Source organism: Charadrius vociferus, unplaced genomic scaffold (genome assembly GCF_000708025.1).
Source record: "Charadrius vociferus isolate BGI_N301 unplaced genomic scaffold, ASM70802v2 scaffold49, whole genome shotgun sequence".
NCBI classification, from domain to species: domain Eukaryota; kingdom Metazoa; phylum Chordata; class Aves; order Charadriiformes; family Charadriidae; genus Charadrius; species Charadrius vociferus.
Window position 1 is genome coordinate 1,383,620 of NW_009661375.1, and position 16,597 is coordinate 1,400,216.

The window sequence follows — 16,597 nt, forward strand, 5'->3', positions numbered from 1 at the left end:
GGAGCAGCCGCAAACATGGAGGCTGCTTGGCTTAAAGAGACGGTCAAACAAAGTGAAAAGCCTCAGTGGAAAAGGGAAAAAAAAAGAAAAAAAAGTCTTTTTTTTTTTTAGGGCGAGGAACTTTTGAGGTTTTAACCTGAGGTTTTGCGGTAGTTAGCCCCCCAAATCTTCAGCCTGGAGAAGAGAAGGCTCCGGGGAGATCTTATTGCGGCCTTCCAGTGCCTAAAGGGGCTACAGGAGAGCTGGGGAGGGACTTTTTACTGGGGCATGGAGTGACAGGACGAGGGGGAATGGCTTCAAACTGGAAGAGGGCAGGTTTAGATTAAACATCAGGAAGAAGTTTTTCACTGTGAGGGTGGTGAGGCACTGGCCCAGGTTGCCCAGAGAGGTTGTTGAGGCCCCATCCCTGGAGGTGTTCAAGGCCAGGCTGGAGGTGGCCGTGGGCAACCTGGGCTGGTGGGAGGTGTCCCTGCCCAGGGCAGGGGGGTTGGAGCTCAATGATCTTCAAGGTCCTTTCCAACCTAAACCATTCTATGATTCTAAGTCACCAGTGTAAGGGTGATGAAGCACTCGAAGAACACGTTTTCTGAAGCGCTGGGGTGCAGCCCTCTGGTCCGTACAGCCTCAGGGCTTCTGCACCGAGCTGTAAATGTCTGCATGCATGGAAAATATGCTCTGTATAAAACTTAGTGCCAAGGATAATGGCTTTTTTCCCCCCCCCCCTTTTTTTCAACCTCATGAACTGCAGTTCATTGCTTACTGAAGTAACAGCCTTAACGGCTGAATCCCTTACCTGTTCTTCAGGGCAGCCCGTTGTCAGAGGTGGTGTAGGTTGGCTGTGGGAGGCCAGGGTGCATCTTTGGCTTTCTAGCCTTGTTTTCCCTGTTCTGGATTTAGAGTTTTAATGAAAAAAAGTCTTACTAGTCATTGTATTCGCCTTTTTTTTTTCCTGAAAATGGGAATAGTATCAAGGTGTGTGCTATTTTAAAAGGCACTCATTTCCCAAAGCCAACATGTGTCTGCCAGCTCTGTCAGCCTTCTGCTGTCGCTCTCAGGTCATGGGTCGGGGTGTATTCTCAGCAGAACAGTTTGCTAATGTTATTTCTTTAATTTCCAGGGGGAACCCAAGCCCTCAGTCGGAGGGAACTCTGGACTACCAAGAGAGTCTTTTTCCTTACACCTCAGATAATGGTGAATGATCTTTCTCGTGGGACATGTCTTGCTGTAGAGATTAAATGTTTGGTTATTGATGAAGCCCACAAAGCCCTTGGAAATCACGCCTACTGTCAGGTAATACTAGAGTCACCCCACTCTTGTCTCACAATTACAAAAAAGATCCCCCAAAATCACTTACAGGATTTCCATAAAGTGTCATTGTTGTCAGTGCTGTCCTTAAGGTCCTTAGCTTTGTTTGAAAGAGATCAAACAGTCCTCTGTGTCATCAGTGCCTTGTTTTTAAGTAAAACCTGTAGTAAAACCTGGTAAGGTTAGGTGGGAATTTTTAAAATGTCTGAATAAAATTGTATTTTATGTTTCAAAATACTTTTTTGACTGGGACAATTTAAAGTCAATATGCTGGTTCTTTCAGATGTGTTAGTATTTGCAGGTGTACTTTAGTGTGTTTGTGCTATGTTGGAGTAGCTCTTAAATGGGGGAGGTATTTTTTTCAGACAAAAGTGCGATTTTTTTTTTTTGTAAATTTCTTTATTTTAGTAAGATGAGTTCAAGATTTCTTTTTTAAATTGGGTTTTGTATTGATTAGCAAAGAGTTTGTTGCATTATTGTGACTTAATCTCATAGTAATACGTGGCTTAAAAGAAAGTCAGTTTTATATACTAGAGAAATTGACTGAATATATGTGGAGTTGTGTATAGTTGCTTACTAGGCCTCTTTAGAGGAAAGTAGGTGTTTTTTAGTGCTTGTCTAACTTGGCATGCTTGAAAAGAGATGTTAGCTTGCCAAGTTAAAACAGTATGTGTTGGTTTGCCAGCGTTGCAATTTTCTTCTATAATTTTTCAGAACTATAGCAACTTCATTTTTAAAAAACTTAACTTGATAGATTATTTTATTTCAAAATACTGTAAAAAAATATTTTCTTAAAATATTTTACTATTATGTGAATTGCTCTGTAACCCAGAGCTAAGACTTGTATTCATTAGCTTTTGAGCTAATGAATTGGCTATAGCCAAGAAAAATCTCTTCTGTCACCCCTTGTCAGTATGGCTGTGAAATTGGCAGGCTTTGTACTCTGTTTTAGCTATGCCTTTGCATGATTTTCAGCAGACTTATCAGCACAAACTGAATTCCTCTTTAGTCTCCGTTCACTTATTCTCTGTAGCTTTTACGTGATGTCGTATTATTTGTAATTTTTTGTTGTGCAGCACCAGGTGGATGGTCAGAAGGCGTAAATGAAGTAGGGAGGCAATTTGGTTGTTGCTTGAATGTTCAGCAGCTGTTGCACTTGTCCCAGCTTTGGTCTTAGGAAGGGTCGTAGAATGAGAACCTGGGAGTTCTAAGGAATATTCAGCCATTTTCCCAGTTGCTAACCTAACTTTTTTAAGTGAGGCTCAACTAGTTGGCGTAGTGGTTGTCATCTAATTTCCGTTCAGATTGCATGGGACTAATAATCCATCATTTACTTTTTAGAGTGGTTCTTCAAACTTGCTTTTTGGCAGCTCGCTTGAGTTAGTGTTCTCTTAATCCTTTTGTTAAATCAAGTGAAAAATAGTTTCATAATTTACCAAGGTTATTCTGCTGAATGGGACTGGGGTTATAATATACTTAATCAAGATTAAGTGTTCTTGGATAAAATGGTTATAAACCGAACACTTCTGGTTCCCATTTGAATTTAGATATACTCTTTTTAGAATATTTTGTTAAGCTCTTTCTCCTTAGTGGATATTTTCATTGATGTAGCAAATAATCTCCTTTAAGGATATTAACGGAAGCTTTCCTGTTCTTAGGTTGTAAGGGAACTAAGCAAATATACAAATCAATTTCGGATCTTGGCCCTAAGTGCCACACCAGGCAGTGACACAAAGGTGAGTCAAATCTACTTGTACGGTTGGAATAATAAAGTTTCAGTAGAAGCTATGTTTAATACCACTTGATACACTTTGAACAGTGTGCAGGACACTGAAGTCTATAAGAATTCCACATAAAATCTGAATCTCTTTACAATCCATTCGTTGGTGAGGGTTTGTCTTTGTCATGCTATAGACTTTGTATTATTTATTTCCTGACCTTTCTAAAAGGAAATAATACCTTCTGGGTTTTGGGAATACAAACCCACTTGAACCAAAAAGAATATACTCTCAGTTCAAAATGGCTTTCCTGTTCTAGTCAGTGTACTATGTTGGGTAAACATGAGGCTGAGCTTTTCAGTCTAAGGCAGATGGACAGCCAGATTCAGTTTAAGCTCCTAGGTCCAGGTTCCTTCTTGGCAGGTATTTGGTGGTGCACCCAAAGCCAAAGGGAGAGTTCTGTCACTCCAGCCCTCGGGCAGTAGCATGCTTTTTGCCTTCATGAATTTACCATATTAACTCTTTATATACTACTTGAGATCTTTAAGTGGAGAGTCTTTCATTTTTCATCTTTTCTTTACAATTATATTCAAGGCCTGCTAAAATATGGAAATAGTTACTTTCATGTGAAATTGACTTGTATTGTTGGAGTGTTAACAAGCAAATATGAGCTTTTTTGTGGCTTCTCAAACAGGCTGTGCAGCAAGTTATTTCCAACTTACTCATTGCTCAGATAGAACTGTGTGCTGAAGATTCTCCGGAAATTCAGCCTTATTCTCATGAGCGACACGTGGAAAAAATTGTTGTTCCACTTGGTGAAGAGTTGGTAGAAATTCAGAATGCTTACATCCAGGTGAGTTATTGCATTTCTTTGTTGTTAAATGGACAATGTCCCTAAATATATAATCTCCTTTCCTATTTTAACATCTCTACCTAGACCAGCAACAACTTACAATGGTAACACTTTCCCATGCAATTAATTTTGCCTTTGAGTATAAGACAAAGAAAGAAACATGGTTTCAACTATAGCAGCTGCACCAATGATACCCGTTACCTTGCAATAGCTTAAAAACTTACAATTGAATTAATTTTCTCATCATCTTTCAGGAGTCCTTGCAAATTTGACATAAGACCTAAACTGAGACCTTCTTAATTTGGCTGAATTTAGTAATATTAAGATGCTGAGGATGACCGTGTTGTGTTGTCTGGGTTATTGCCAGCCTTATGAAAACTGTGTATTGACTGAAGCATTTTCTCTGATTAAGAATGTTCTTTAGAGCTTTAAGTCATCTGTAAGTGTACTTAGTTCTCCTTGATTTCTTCGGTTGTTCTTTTGGGGGTTGGGGTTTTTTTATTTTTCTCTTGAGAGCTTTTTTCTTTTTTTTTTTTTTTACCAGTAAGTAACGTCCAAATATAGGACAGATTAGCAGGGACCAGAACTGTTAGCCAGTCAGTGATGACTTACTGGTCTGCACCTTCTCAGTAAGGTGCTAGTAGACGAATGGTATTACATAAGATACCACTTTAAAAAGTTTAAAATATGTGGGGTTTTTTGTAAGGCACATTAAAAAAAAAAAAAAGAAAGGATTAAATTACAATCAGTCTGTTGGCCTTAGAGTATGTTTCTGGCTAAAACTTAATTTTTGGCGTGTTATATGTGAAGACCATTGGAATGCAAACTTGTTTGTTCATTTTCTAGATTAAATTAGTTCAGCTGTTTTCAAGCCAGTGACCAGAAAGTGTATTTAAATGAGGAAGTTGCACTGATAAGCTAGCAAGAACTTTAAAGATAGTTTTGCATCACCACAGGTGCCTCTGAATGCTCATATTGGATGCATGGATTTAATTTGAGGTGTTTCACTTGAGATTTAAGCTGAAATAAGCACAGAGGTGTGTCTAATCTGGTGTAATTGAGTATAGTCAAACCTTGACTAAATTGTCACTGTGGCTTCCACGGTTTCTATTTCCTTTCTTTGATCTGGTATTTGCATTTGTAAGGCTACTGCTTTACTTAGAAAATACGACTTGTATGAACACAGAGAGCATGAAAGGATGGTGCCACAGCCTTTTCCAGCGTTCCTGGGCAAGCCAAGCCTTAGCCTTAGAGACCCCAGCACTTTCAAAAGTGGCTCCTGGACCTCGGTTTCTGCAGAGGTGTTTCTGTAGTTGTGCGGTTTTCTGCAGCACAGTGATGGACCTCAGCCATGCCCTGAGGTTAAATTGCACCGTTTACCTTGCTCCTGTGTTTTAGCTTCTGAGTGGTTTGAGATCAGGATAGATATGTGAGTGCAGCCACAGGAGCAACAAGTACATGTTGCATTATCCTTGTCCCCTGCCAGAAGACCTGCTGGCTGCAGCACCTAGACACGTAGCTCCAAATGTATGTGTTAGTTTCAAAGAACATATGTCTTCTGAAAGTTATTTAAGTTTTTCAGGTCTTAGCGCGACCATTGCAAATTTGGGGTTTAAATGGCTTCTGTAAAGTCAGAATAGCAAGTGGTGGCTTCTGCCGTTCCCATTCAAAGGAAAGATAGGAAAAAGACTGTATGTCTGTTACAAAAATGAAAGCCAGGTGTACTCTGCACAATAAAATAATTATCTTTAATTTTGACAAACAGTAACAGTAAACAAGACAACATTTCAGTGAAAATGAAGGACAGTGTAAGACAGCACAATGCAACAATGCTGGAAAAATTATGTTTATATTTGTATACATACAATAAGCAAGGCCCTGAGTATCACAATAGCTGGAATAAACTTTTTAGGCACTAATGCTTGTTTGAAAAATACACAGTATGCAGGACAACATTTATCTGTTAAGGCTACATCATTTAATCTTCCATAAATATAGGTGAGTTCTGTTTTATTCTTTCATTTGAATAGTGGAAATCAAATAACTTCAAATTAAAAATGAAAATCCATTAATTAATGGCATACAAAGTAGAGCCACAGATGGATAATAACATACCTATTCTGATAACAGGAGTTTGATAATGAAGCTTGACATAATGTTTTCAAACTTTCTAAAGTGATGTATTTGAGTAATAGTAACTATGAAGTAGACTTTATTGTGTGTCAGTGAAAAAACGCAATTCTCTGTGCCCGTGCTTGTGTGGGCCAGTTACAGAAGTTGGTACAATGTTCCATAGCCATAAAGTGTATCTTCAAACTCGAGATTAATTGGTTCTTTCTCAGCAGCAGAAGCCATCTAACATAAGTCAAAATAAATACTATCTTGGAATTCACAGTTTTACATAAAACAACACTGAACACTTTGCTGCGGTTAGGATATCAGCACATTCAGATAAATACCTTATTTTTGTATTTCAGTAACAAGAATGTTTCTATAACATACCCACAAGTAGCTGAGTCACAGAAGTATTTAGGTGAAGATTGCCTATGGAAAGAGGCATAAGATACAGCAAATGCTTTTGCAGTAGATGTTTAAAATGTAAATATGTACAAACTGGTACTTCATGGTGAAAGGATTTAACTGCTTCCAATACGTATTTGACATTTGTTGTGCTAAAGCATTAAAACAATTTCTATAACTGGCAAGAGCAATCAAATTACAGAAACTTCTTTAATTTGCCATAAAATCATGTCAAAGGCAAAAAATGTTTTTATTTGCTCTTATAAAAATCTTGGGGGAGGGTGAGGCCAAAACAAACCCTGTTATTTAATGCCTCCTTGGGCCCTCTACTCAACTCAGTTTTTTAAAAACTTTTTAATATTTCCATTAATGTACTAACTTTCACTTTAATACTGGCTGGCATTTCCAACAATCTGAGAAAATGTTAAAAATAAATAAAAAGCAAAATAAATAAAAATCAAACAAGAAACAATTCAGCAATTGAAAAGGAGGTCTGAATCTTTTTCCCCTGGCTACGATGCTGTATCCTGAACAAACTGAGAGAAATAAAAGACATGACAGGTACCTTCATCATCTTGTTCTGTTAAGTAAGAAATACTTTGATATGCATCTAAACTGGCACATCAAAGTGGTTCCTAGTTGTGGCCACAACTGACACAAGCATTTGTGCTGTCAGCTGGCGCATCAGCTTTCTGGTCGGAATAAGAAAGACCCCAAACCCGCAGTCTTTTTGGAGATTCCCCCCTACCAGTTTAACATCCAGCTAACTTCTGGCAATACAAACACCTGTGCTGGACCCGTGCAGGATAGCTGAACAGCTAGGGCTATCAGACATTCGGAAGAAGAAAGTGAGGATTGCTTTTTCTGTTTTGTTTTGTCTGTTTGTTTTTTCCTCCTCACAAAGATTATGTTTGCGTTAAAACAAATGTTTCTCTCTGTCTCTCCCCCCCTCCTTTTCCCCCACCTTCTCCTTGCTGCCTCCCCGAGGAATCTGCGGGCAGCAACCACCAGAGAGCGCCTTGGCCACGCTTCAGCAGGGCCAGCCGGCATTCTCTCATCCTGCTGCTCGGCAAAAGCTTTGAGGTTAAACGTAAAAGTCAGTTTTGTGCTGCAGAGAGCTTTGTGGAACCAGGAGGCTTAAAGTTCTTGAGACCTGTGTGATTATTCAGTCAGAAGTACTACATAAATCCATTTTGGTTTTGCCAATTAACACGACTGTAAGCTAGCAGACGCTGGCTCTGGTTGATGTTTTGTGTGTTTTAACTGAGCAACACAGAAGCTCTATTTAAAGCCTAAATCCTAAATAATATAATCGATAAATAACGCTGGTGATATAATTAATGGAATTTTATATAAAAAGACATTTACTTCTATTAAGATTAAACTCTACCTTCATATCTGTAAGGGGAGACATTAAGAAGGGATTTTTGAGAGCAAAACTGTTTGCTACCCCGATTCTAAAGTGCAGTAGGTGCTCTTTAGCTGTAGTACACAGCAAAGCATGAGTGCTGCTTTCAGACCTTCTGATGCACGTAGAACGATGTGAGCTTGTCTTTCAGTCACAGCGTGCTAGACTAGCAGTTGTCTACTTCAAGAATTATCATATGGATAAGGGTAAAAGAAACAAGCTGCAGCAGGGAAAATCATGTATTAGGAAGAAAAATTCTCACAGTGAGGGTGGTCAAATACCGAAACAGGGCCCAGAGGAACTACAGGCTCCTCATCCCTGGAGATGCTCAAAATCCAACGGTGTGAGGCCCTGAGCAGCCTGCTCTGCCAGCATCGTGGCAGAGGGCTAGACCAGCTGACTGCCAGAGGTCACTTCTAGCTGATTTTTTTTTTTCCTGTGATTCTGTGAAATATTTGTATCATTTTTAACATTAATAGCGTGGTACTGCCACATGAGCGTAAAAAGTACTGAAAAAATTACTTACTTCAGCTGCAGTGTTTTAACATTCAGCAAAGCTATATGACGAAAGTGCCCCGAAAACTGGAGTTAAGAATAACCACTTTCTATTTAGAAATGTCAAATATAGTCATGGGATTACTGTGAGTGTGTGATTAAGGTAACCTGTAACTTTTCATAGCAAAACTTCAATGAGCATTAGGACTGTTCTGCCTTCTTGGTCTCTTCTCAAGGTTAAAAATACTTTGGTTGAATGCGTTTTGAGGTAAGTATTAAGAATCTCTGCTCCGCAGATGATGACATTAAAAGCAGTCAACATTGGCCTAGTCTTACTCCTTGGTTTACTCCCAGTGGTCTAAATCTGGTAGTTCTCTTCAGAGATCAAGACCTGAACAGTCTTCTCCTGCAGCATACCCTGCATGCGTGTGGTGGTTTTAATGTGTGTCCCACTTGAAAGCCCCAAGAGGGTCTTTGTGTGGCTGGTGCAGCACTAGGTGCCCAGGGCAGGGGCTCCAGGATCTTCCCTAGGACCGTACCAGGCCACAAGCAGTCTAGAGATGCTAATAAGTGGACAAGGAGAGAAGTCTCTGTCTCCCTTATCTTATAAAAGAAGATGATAAGGTGAACTAACTTTTAAAGTGCTAAAAATCTCCATTAAAATTGTGTAAAAACTGTAAAAGTTGATATAGGAAACTGTGTGTGTTTCAGGTGTTACCTCTGTTTGATTATTAAGTTGGAGTGATTGCCTTGCTAAACTGGCTAAAAGCCACATTTCTAAAATCTTTGAGGGTTTGACATGTAGTCTTACGTGATTCACCCGCAAATGAGAACTGATTCTTGTGACTGACAAGCATCAGAAATGGGAAGCTATGGTCTTTGAAGGAACCATATCTCATTGTGTCGATTGGCAGCAGCGGGATTTGTATATCCTGCAATGATGAATGTATCCTGCAAACATAACTCGGGACTCTCCAGAATTTCCGCCAACAGGTTTATTTCTCTCATTATAGAGTCTTCATTGGTGATTCCTCTGAAGCTCCTGTAACAATCAACTTCATATCAAGTTCTTTTTAAACTCCACAGTTTTTTCCAGAGCCTAGAAATGCCTCCTTCTAAATTATTTAGTCATGTTTTGCAAATGATGCTACCTGACTGTGATATCAAACACATAACAGTTTTTTCTGAATGTTTTGAGTGATATGTCAATGCTTTGTTCCGAGCTACACAGAATAACTTGTGTTTTGAGATGCTATTGTATTTCACGTTTACAGATGCATTATTTTCCCAAGTAAGTTGGTAACCATTATCTCCTGAATGTCCCAGCCTCATAAAGCAGGCAACTTTTAACAATTACTAAAAATCAAGTTTTACTGTTTGTTAGCTTTTATAACTTGATTTAAAAGATGTAACATGCCCAAATTGAAAACCGCATCTTTCTATGTTTTTTTATACTAGAACAAAATGAAAATATTTCTTACCTACTATAAACAATAGTAGAAGGCCATTCTTCAATGATTATGTCCGAGTCAAAAGGATGAGGTGGCTCATCCTGCAGCACTTCAGGCAGGTAGTACGCTACTGTCACTGACTGTGTCATCTCCGATTGAGATTCATTCGTATGGACTATGGTCACAATGGGTATTGTTATCCCCAAGTACAGTCCTGAGGAGACATATGTGACTTTTAGAAAATATAAAAGGAGGCCTACGTAGTGTGCTTGACTTCTGAACTCATGCTGAATAATACAAAGTGAGTACTACAGAGCAGAAAGTGTCATTACTAAAAGGATTTCCGCAGGGTGTTTTAGAAAATGGGGTTGTGTATTCCAAGGGGAAGTAGCATGTTATCATGCCTTGTCGTTTGTGTATGTGAGTATCTCGCTCTCTCTCCCCCCCCTCCCTTCCTCCCTCCTTCTCTCTCTCTCTCTGCAAATATGTGTGCACGTGTGTCTGAAATGTGGTATTTGGTGAGCTCCCTTATCTTCATGTAGGGCAAGGCGTTTGATTTAACTTCTTTCTCCCTGTTTATCTTGTAAACTGACCTTGTGTCATGTTTTAAATATTTGAGAAAGAAGAATGTAGGCAAGGTAAGGGGGCTGCATTGTGAGTTAATTTAGGATTTGCAGTTATCGAAGTCGTTGCTATATTTTTGCGATGTTCTAGGAAAAAGTTGACTGTTTTGACAGTGCACGTAGCAGTGATGACTAGGAGTGGGAACTTTGCTTCTGTCCATAGTTTGAAAACAGAATGGCACTGTTCTGGAGCCAAAATTACTTTTAAACCATGTTCAAGTGTTAAAAGAATGGGGAAAGTGGGGAAAAATACCTGATTAAGGAAAAGCTTTCATGATCAATGTTTTTAGTTTCTTGGAAAGAAAATTAAGGGTTGACTTGATTACAACACAAGTACTATTACAGAACAAAACACTAGGCATTGCAATACTTCTTAATCAACTGGAGAATCTAAAAAATGAGGACTGATGGCTGGAAGTTGAAACCAGCTTAAATTGGATTGAAAACTAAGTGCACATTTTTCATGCAGGCACAGGCTATCAAGGACATGGTGGACTTGCCATTATTTTAAAGAACTTGAATTAAAACTGGGTTATCTTTCTGGAAAACATGCTTCGGCCACACAAATTTTTGGTGGCCATTCAGACATGCACAAATTGAGTATTATGAACTAAAATGACAGAGGCAAAACATTATGGTCTCTTTTGGCATTACACTCTGAATAGGTTCTTAGAATAGGCGATTTCAGTACTGCTGTGAAAACTAAGCCAGTAAAGTTCTGTTGCAGAAGCCTAATTTATAGCTGACAGCCTACAAAACCAGACAGTGTCAGTTCCCAGGCAGCTGTAGTGGTCACAATGACCTTGGAAAGAGCAATCGCTTCCCGCAGATGGTCTCTTCTAGCATCTGTGCAGAGGGAGCAGCGCTTTGGCTCAGACTCTGCTGGAAAGGCTGTGTTGCAGGAAAATGTCCCAAAAGACAGGGTGGAGTATTTGGAAAAAGCTAATAAAACTGTCTCCCCAATTAGGAGGAGCTAGTACATAAATGTAATGTTTTAACTTTAATGTAGAATTGTGGTACCAATTACCTGAGGAATTCTGCTCACAAATGTACCTCATAAGCTTCATGAATCCAAGGCATATGCTCTGTTCATACTGTTTTTCTTTCATTTTTATACAAGCCCATTTGGCTTTCCCATACTGACGTTTTTCATAAAGCAGATCTCCAAGCTGCAAACACAGTAAGATCATAATTTTGTATTTTAAGTTAATCACCTAAACAAACCCAAGGAAACAAATAATAGTCAAACAATATTTCAGTGATTTACTCGTAGCATAAAGAAATCAACTTCTTTAGGTGTATGACCAGGAGAACGGCAAGCACGAGGAATGATTTTAAGTCTCAGTGTCAGCTATACCTTAAGTGCATTCTGTTTAATACTTAGTTCATGTGCACTTAATTTCAAGGTCCAAGATGGCATATTATAAGTAGATATCCAAACCCAATGCAGTGTATGCATCTTACTTGAGTAGAAGAATAATTGCATATTTTTTCGACTGTCAGTGAAATAATCTTGAAATGAACATGTGAATTTTAAACCTTCCTAAGATAAATCAAGAAGGGATATGCTGCTGATTGTGGACCAAAATTTGTTTCAGCAGACTTCTAGGTAGCTCTCCTTTAACATAAGGGGCTGTCATCTTTTGGACTTGCAGTATGAAACATTTAGTTGCAATTAACGCTGAATAACCTTATTTTTTTATCTGCAGTTATTACAGTAGCACTGATAAATTGCTTTCAAGCATTTGATTACAACATAAATAGTCAGGAGTCCCAAACTCAATCAAATTGTGATATTCATAAATTATGAATTATGTTTAAAAGAAATGTGACAAGAAATCTTCATACATGGTTCATTAAAGATTTTCTTGATTTGTCATGTATTTAAGGTTAGACACTTGTTTGCACATTTCCTGAGCTGTAAACAATTTCCTGCGCATCAATTCCAGTTTTTCATTAGAGGATAATATGGTTTTGATATGATGGGTTTGCAAATTGCTGCTTAGTTTGATAAAGACCCAAGATACAAAAGTACATATTTGGTTTTAATTTCAGATATTAATCTCTTTCAAGTATTCTTTGCTAAGGTTTTATTAACGTGATTGTGTAAAGAAGGAAATGCATTGATTTAAATGAAGGCAATAGGCATTTTATTTCAAATGTCAAAATATGAGGGTTTTTTTGTTAAATTAATTCTAAAATGTCAAAGACTAATTCCTGGCCATCTCCTGAATTTCCTGATAGTTTCTACCTTACAGAAAAGAAAAATTCACGCATGTAAAAATGGTGAGATGTTAACAATTAAATGTAGTTATCAAGTTAAAATGCTTTGCGCTTATGACGTTAAAAATCCTAAATTGTTAAAATAATTTTATAAAGAAATGTATTTTTGTGAGCTAGGCATGAATACTGAAAACACTGTTAAAACCTCAGCTGGGGAGGGAAGCGGTACCTTTTCTTTGCGCTGGATCAGAGTAAATGGGATGGTCTGTCTCTCCTGGGGATTGTTGTTCCTCGTCAGCTGCTGAATCGGCTCTGCCATGTCTGCAACAAAGTAATACATTTCCAGTTTTAGAGGGGAAGCTGTAGAAATAAGAATGAAATGTGTCTCATTCCGCTTTCTCTTAGTTAAACTTCTCGTGACTTTGTGTTTGTAACAAGTTTAGTTTGTGCTCTGGGAGTGTTAGAGCTGAAACTGACGGTGAGCGCGTTCCAGCTGTGATGCGTCAGTATTAATAGGAAAGGTTAACGGACTTCCGTCTTTGTACAGATGATGTTGCCGATTCTAGCAACTCTTTTGGTGTTGGATTAACGTGTGTCCACATGAAGAAGTAAATTGAGTTGGCTGCTCTTGTTCACAGGTTCAAGGAAATACTACTCTGGAAACATTGTCACTTCCAAACGGTGTTGTATGTCTCATATACTACTTTAGCACTTGCTGTTACACATATCGCAGTGCTACTCATTAGTCAGGACATGTGTTGGGTGTGAGGCCCGTGTTGGCACTCGGAGGCTGCAGTGCCTGAGCCGCTGGTGCCGTGCGGCAGGCTGGGATGTGAGCCGAGCGCCCTGGCTAGCTCTGCTGGTACTGCTGCCCAGCCACCACACCGCTTCTCTCTGCGATTCGCTCCTAGTTGCAATCTCTGGGAGTGTTAGAGCTGAAACCGATGGCGAGCACGTTCCAGCTGTGATACTGTGGTGATCCAGCTTCTGTACATGCAAAATGGACTTCTGGGTCTTAAGTGAATTGCATAATATTTATCTTTTTTAATGCAAGCCCTTCTAGTAAGGCCTCACAGGAGGGGAGGATTTCAAAACGAAAGGTGAACAAATGTCTTCATTAAGAAGTGGAAGAGAACATGAACTGTTGTTTGCAGCTTCAGGAGACATCGCAGAACAGGACACACATGGGGCTGTGTCAGCAAGACTGCAGCCAGCTGGTCAAGGGAGGTGACTGCTCTGTTTGGGGCTCTTGAAGCTGCATTTCCTGTGCTGTGCCTGGTTTGGGGCTTCATGGTACAGCACTGGCATTGATGAAATTGAGATAATTAGGTGGAGGGCCACCTGGCTGGTTAGGGCAGGATGAAGCAGAGAAGGGGCTGGGAGAACCTGATGTGCTCAGGCTGGAGCGGAGAAAGTGAAGGTGGAGTGCAGAGGGGGGATCGAAGTGCAGAAAGTATAGATGAGGGAGGAGAAAAGTGTCCTTTTAAGCTAAAGAAACAGAAGATGAGGAAACTTAAAATTCCTCAGTGTATACCTCACTGAAGAACTGTATCTTAACAAGACGTGATTGTTTAACAAAGAAATTAGAACATAAATTGCGTTAACACAATTGCTTTTAGTTGCATAGTACTTTTATACCTATGTACTCTGATTAGATACCAAGTACATTAGATGAAAGGTTTCATTTCAGTTTGGAAGTGTCAGAAAACTGTTAAGAGTGAATATTAACATTCTAGCAAAATTGAAAGGTAACTTATATAAAAGTGGGAGTAGAGCAAAGCAAGTTAGAAGAGATATTAGGGAGAAATTTTTCACTGTGAGAGTGGTGAGCCCCTGGGGCAGGTTGCCCCGAGAAGCTGGGGCTGCCCCATCCCTGGAGGTGTTCAAGGCCAGGTTGGACGGGGCTTGGAGCAACCTGGGCTGGGGGGAGGTGGCCCTGCCCAGGGCAGGGGGGTTGGAACTAGGTGATCTTCAAGGTCCCTTCCAGCTCTAACTGTTCTTGATTCTATAAGCTTCAGTGTTCTGGTTCCATTACATCTGGCACAAAGAAATCCAGTGGTTCAGTGTTCTCAAATAGTCATAGTTACCATAAAGCACTAGTAAAGATTAAGTGGAGCATACTGACGACTTTATTTGACTAATAGGGATGCCATGTGTTTTGTGTGCTTCTTATGTTTGCCTTTGCCTGTTGTCTTGCCCCTTGGAACAAGGAGGGTTCGGGATACAATCTAACATGTGTCATCACTTCTGATCTCAGCTCTCGCATTTTGGTGGTGGATCATTATGTGAAGCAGAGCGCTAATACTTGACTATTGTTGAAGAACTCTAAGCACCTACATGCTCGCTCACCAATACTGAGATGGAACTGAAATGTGCATTTGAATGATTCTCACGTTTTGTAAGAAATTAAATAGTGAAACTGTTCTCTGTTTCTAGATGTAGTGACACTAGCAGTCATCCAGTCTGCATTAATTGTTACGCTTCCCAGCCAAGCTCAAATGGATAGAAGGAGCAAATATGTTATACTTGCATATATAATACCAGCATATTCTAGTATTTCTGTTCTCCTACAGTTTTGTCATTTAAATATGGCTGGATTATGTGTATTTGCTATGGTTGCCTTGACATCAATTCTAGCTGCAGTTCATAAATAAATTCTGCTTAGAAGTTGATCCGTAACAGACAGGCTTGGAAACTAGAGATAAGGTTAGTCTTAGTAATAGAAAGCCTCTCGTCCAAAAGAGTCAGTCCCTTGCCTTTCAAAGCTGAGGTAATATAAGCATTTGTGTATTTTGACAGAGGTTGAGAAACTTGATTTTTATGTATGGTGTTTAAAAGTCTGGATGTGAATTTCTGCCATGCTACCTCATGGTATATATCGGACATGCATGGAAAGGACTAAAGTTTCAACTGAAGCAAGACCCCTTCTCTCGGGTGTTTTAAGTGCCTCAGTATCTTAAGTGGAAAAGGCAGGATGATGGGGGAAGAGAGTATTATCCATGTTTCAGAGAAGAGGAGAATTAAAATGCAGAAGAATTAACTTGGCCTAGGTCACTTGGTAAATCTGTAGCTGAGCTGGGGCTCAAACCTACATCTCCTGGCATCCAGTGCAGGGGTTTTAGTTTTAAGACTATTTGGAATAGTAAAGATCCTTTCAATAAAGGGGAGAAAGCTACTACACTAGTTAATTTTAAACATTTTTTAACAAATGTCATTGGGAAACATTTAAAATGTAAGTAATAACTGACATGTAAAATTGATCTCTTTGGAGGCTGAGAAAACTAACAGTAGATTAGACTTCAGCACTGAATTTTCCACAGAGTATTCAAGAATTAGGAAACATCTTAGGGCTCTAGAAAAGTTATGTCTATTTTTAGATTCCTTTATTGATAAATGTCAGTGTGGGTTTTTTTTATTTTATTCCATATTAATGCACGGGATAGAGATTACAAGTAATGAAAGTCCTTTCAGGAGTTTTATTCTTCAGTTAGTGAATCCATGCCTGTCAGGCATGACAGTATAACATTTTGATTATCAATATTTTAATCTGCACAATATTTAAGATTATACTGCCCAAAAGCAAGTGAGTTGCTTGATATACATGTCATCTGTCAGTCCAAGCTTGCAAATTTGCATACTGGTGTGACAAAAGGCAAGACGAGCTGTAGCAGTGTAGCTAGGTAAAGGCTTGGTTTAATTCAATTTCAAAATTGTGATTACAGTTGTTACTATAGGTAGGTATTACGAAAGGGGCAAATCTTTATGAAGAGGTTTATGTAGATAAGGCACCTTTGACAAGACTTGTGCATAGCACCATGATTGAACAGTATTTAAATTGTTGTATGTCTTAATTTGTGTCTCATCAGACCTGCTGGGAGTGTCATTGAAGTGGGATGTACCTGTCAGCTGTGCCCCTAAATAATGTACATGCACACAAAACTTTGTCATTCTCGAGCAGAGGAGACAGCCTTTGTAATGCTGGGGAAAAAAACCTTCCTGCT

The 16,597-nt window shown here is 39.2% G+C and overlaps 2 protein-coding genes across 2 annotated transcripts in view; one reads left to right on the top strand and one right to left on the bottom strand.

Annotated features, from left to right (window-relative positions):
- The first annotated feature begins 15 nt into the window (after positions 1–15).
- FANCM (Fanconi anemia, complementation group M) overlaps positions 16–16,597 on the top strand; it is an 80,210-nt gene continuing 63,628 nt past the window's right edge. The window contains exons 1-4 of the mRNA XM_009893922.1: positions 16–52; positions 1,118–1,290; positions 2,964–3,041; positions 3,718–3,876. Coding sequence (XP_009892224.1) covers positions 16–52; positions 1,118–1,290; positions 2,964–3,041; positions 3,718–3,876 — 447 coding nt within the window. The remainder of the gene's footprint in view (positions 53–1,117; positions 1,291–2,963; positions 3,042–3,717; positions 3,877–16,597) is intronic.
- On the bottom strand, positions 9,170–12,936 carry LOC104294294 (heme-binding protein 2-like). Its single transcript, XM_009893882.1, has 4 exons — positions 12,826–12,936; positions 11,401–11,542; positions 9,781–9,964; positions 9,170–9,341 (listed from the first exon to the last, which is right to left on the bottom strand). The coding sequence occupies exons 1-4, from the start codon at positions 12,934–12,936 to the stop codon at positions 9,170–9,172; spliced, it is 609 nt and encodes a 202-aa protein (XP_009892184.1).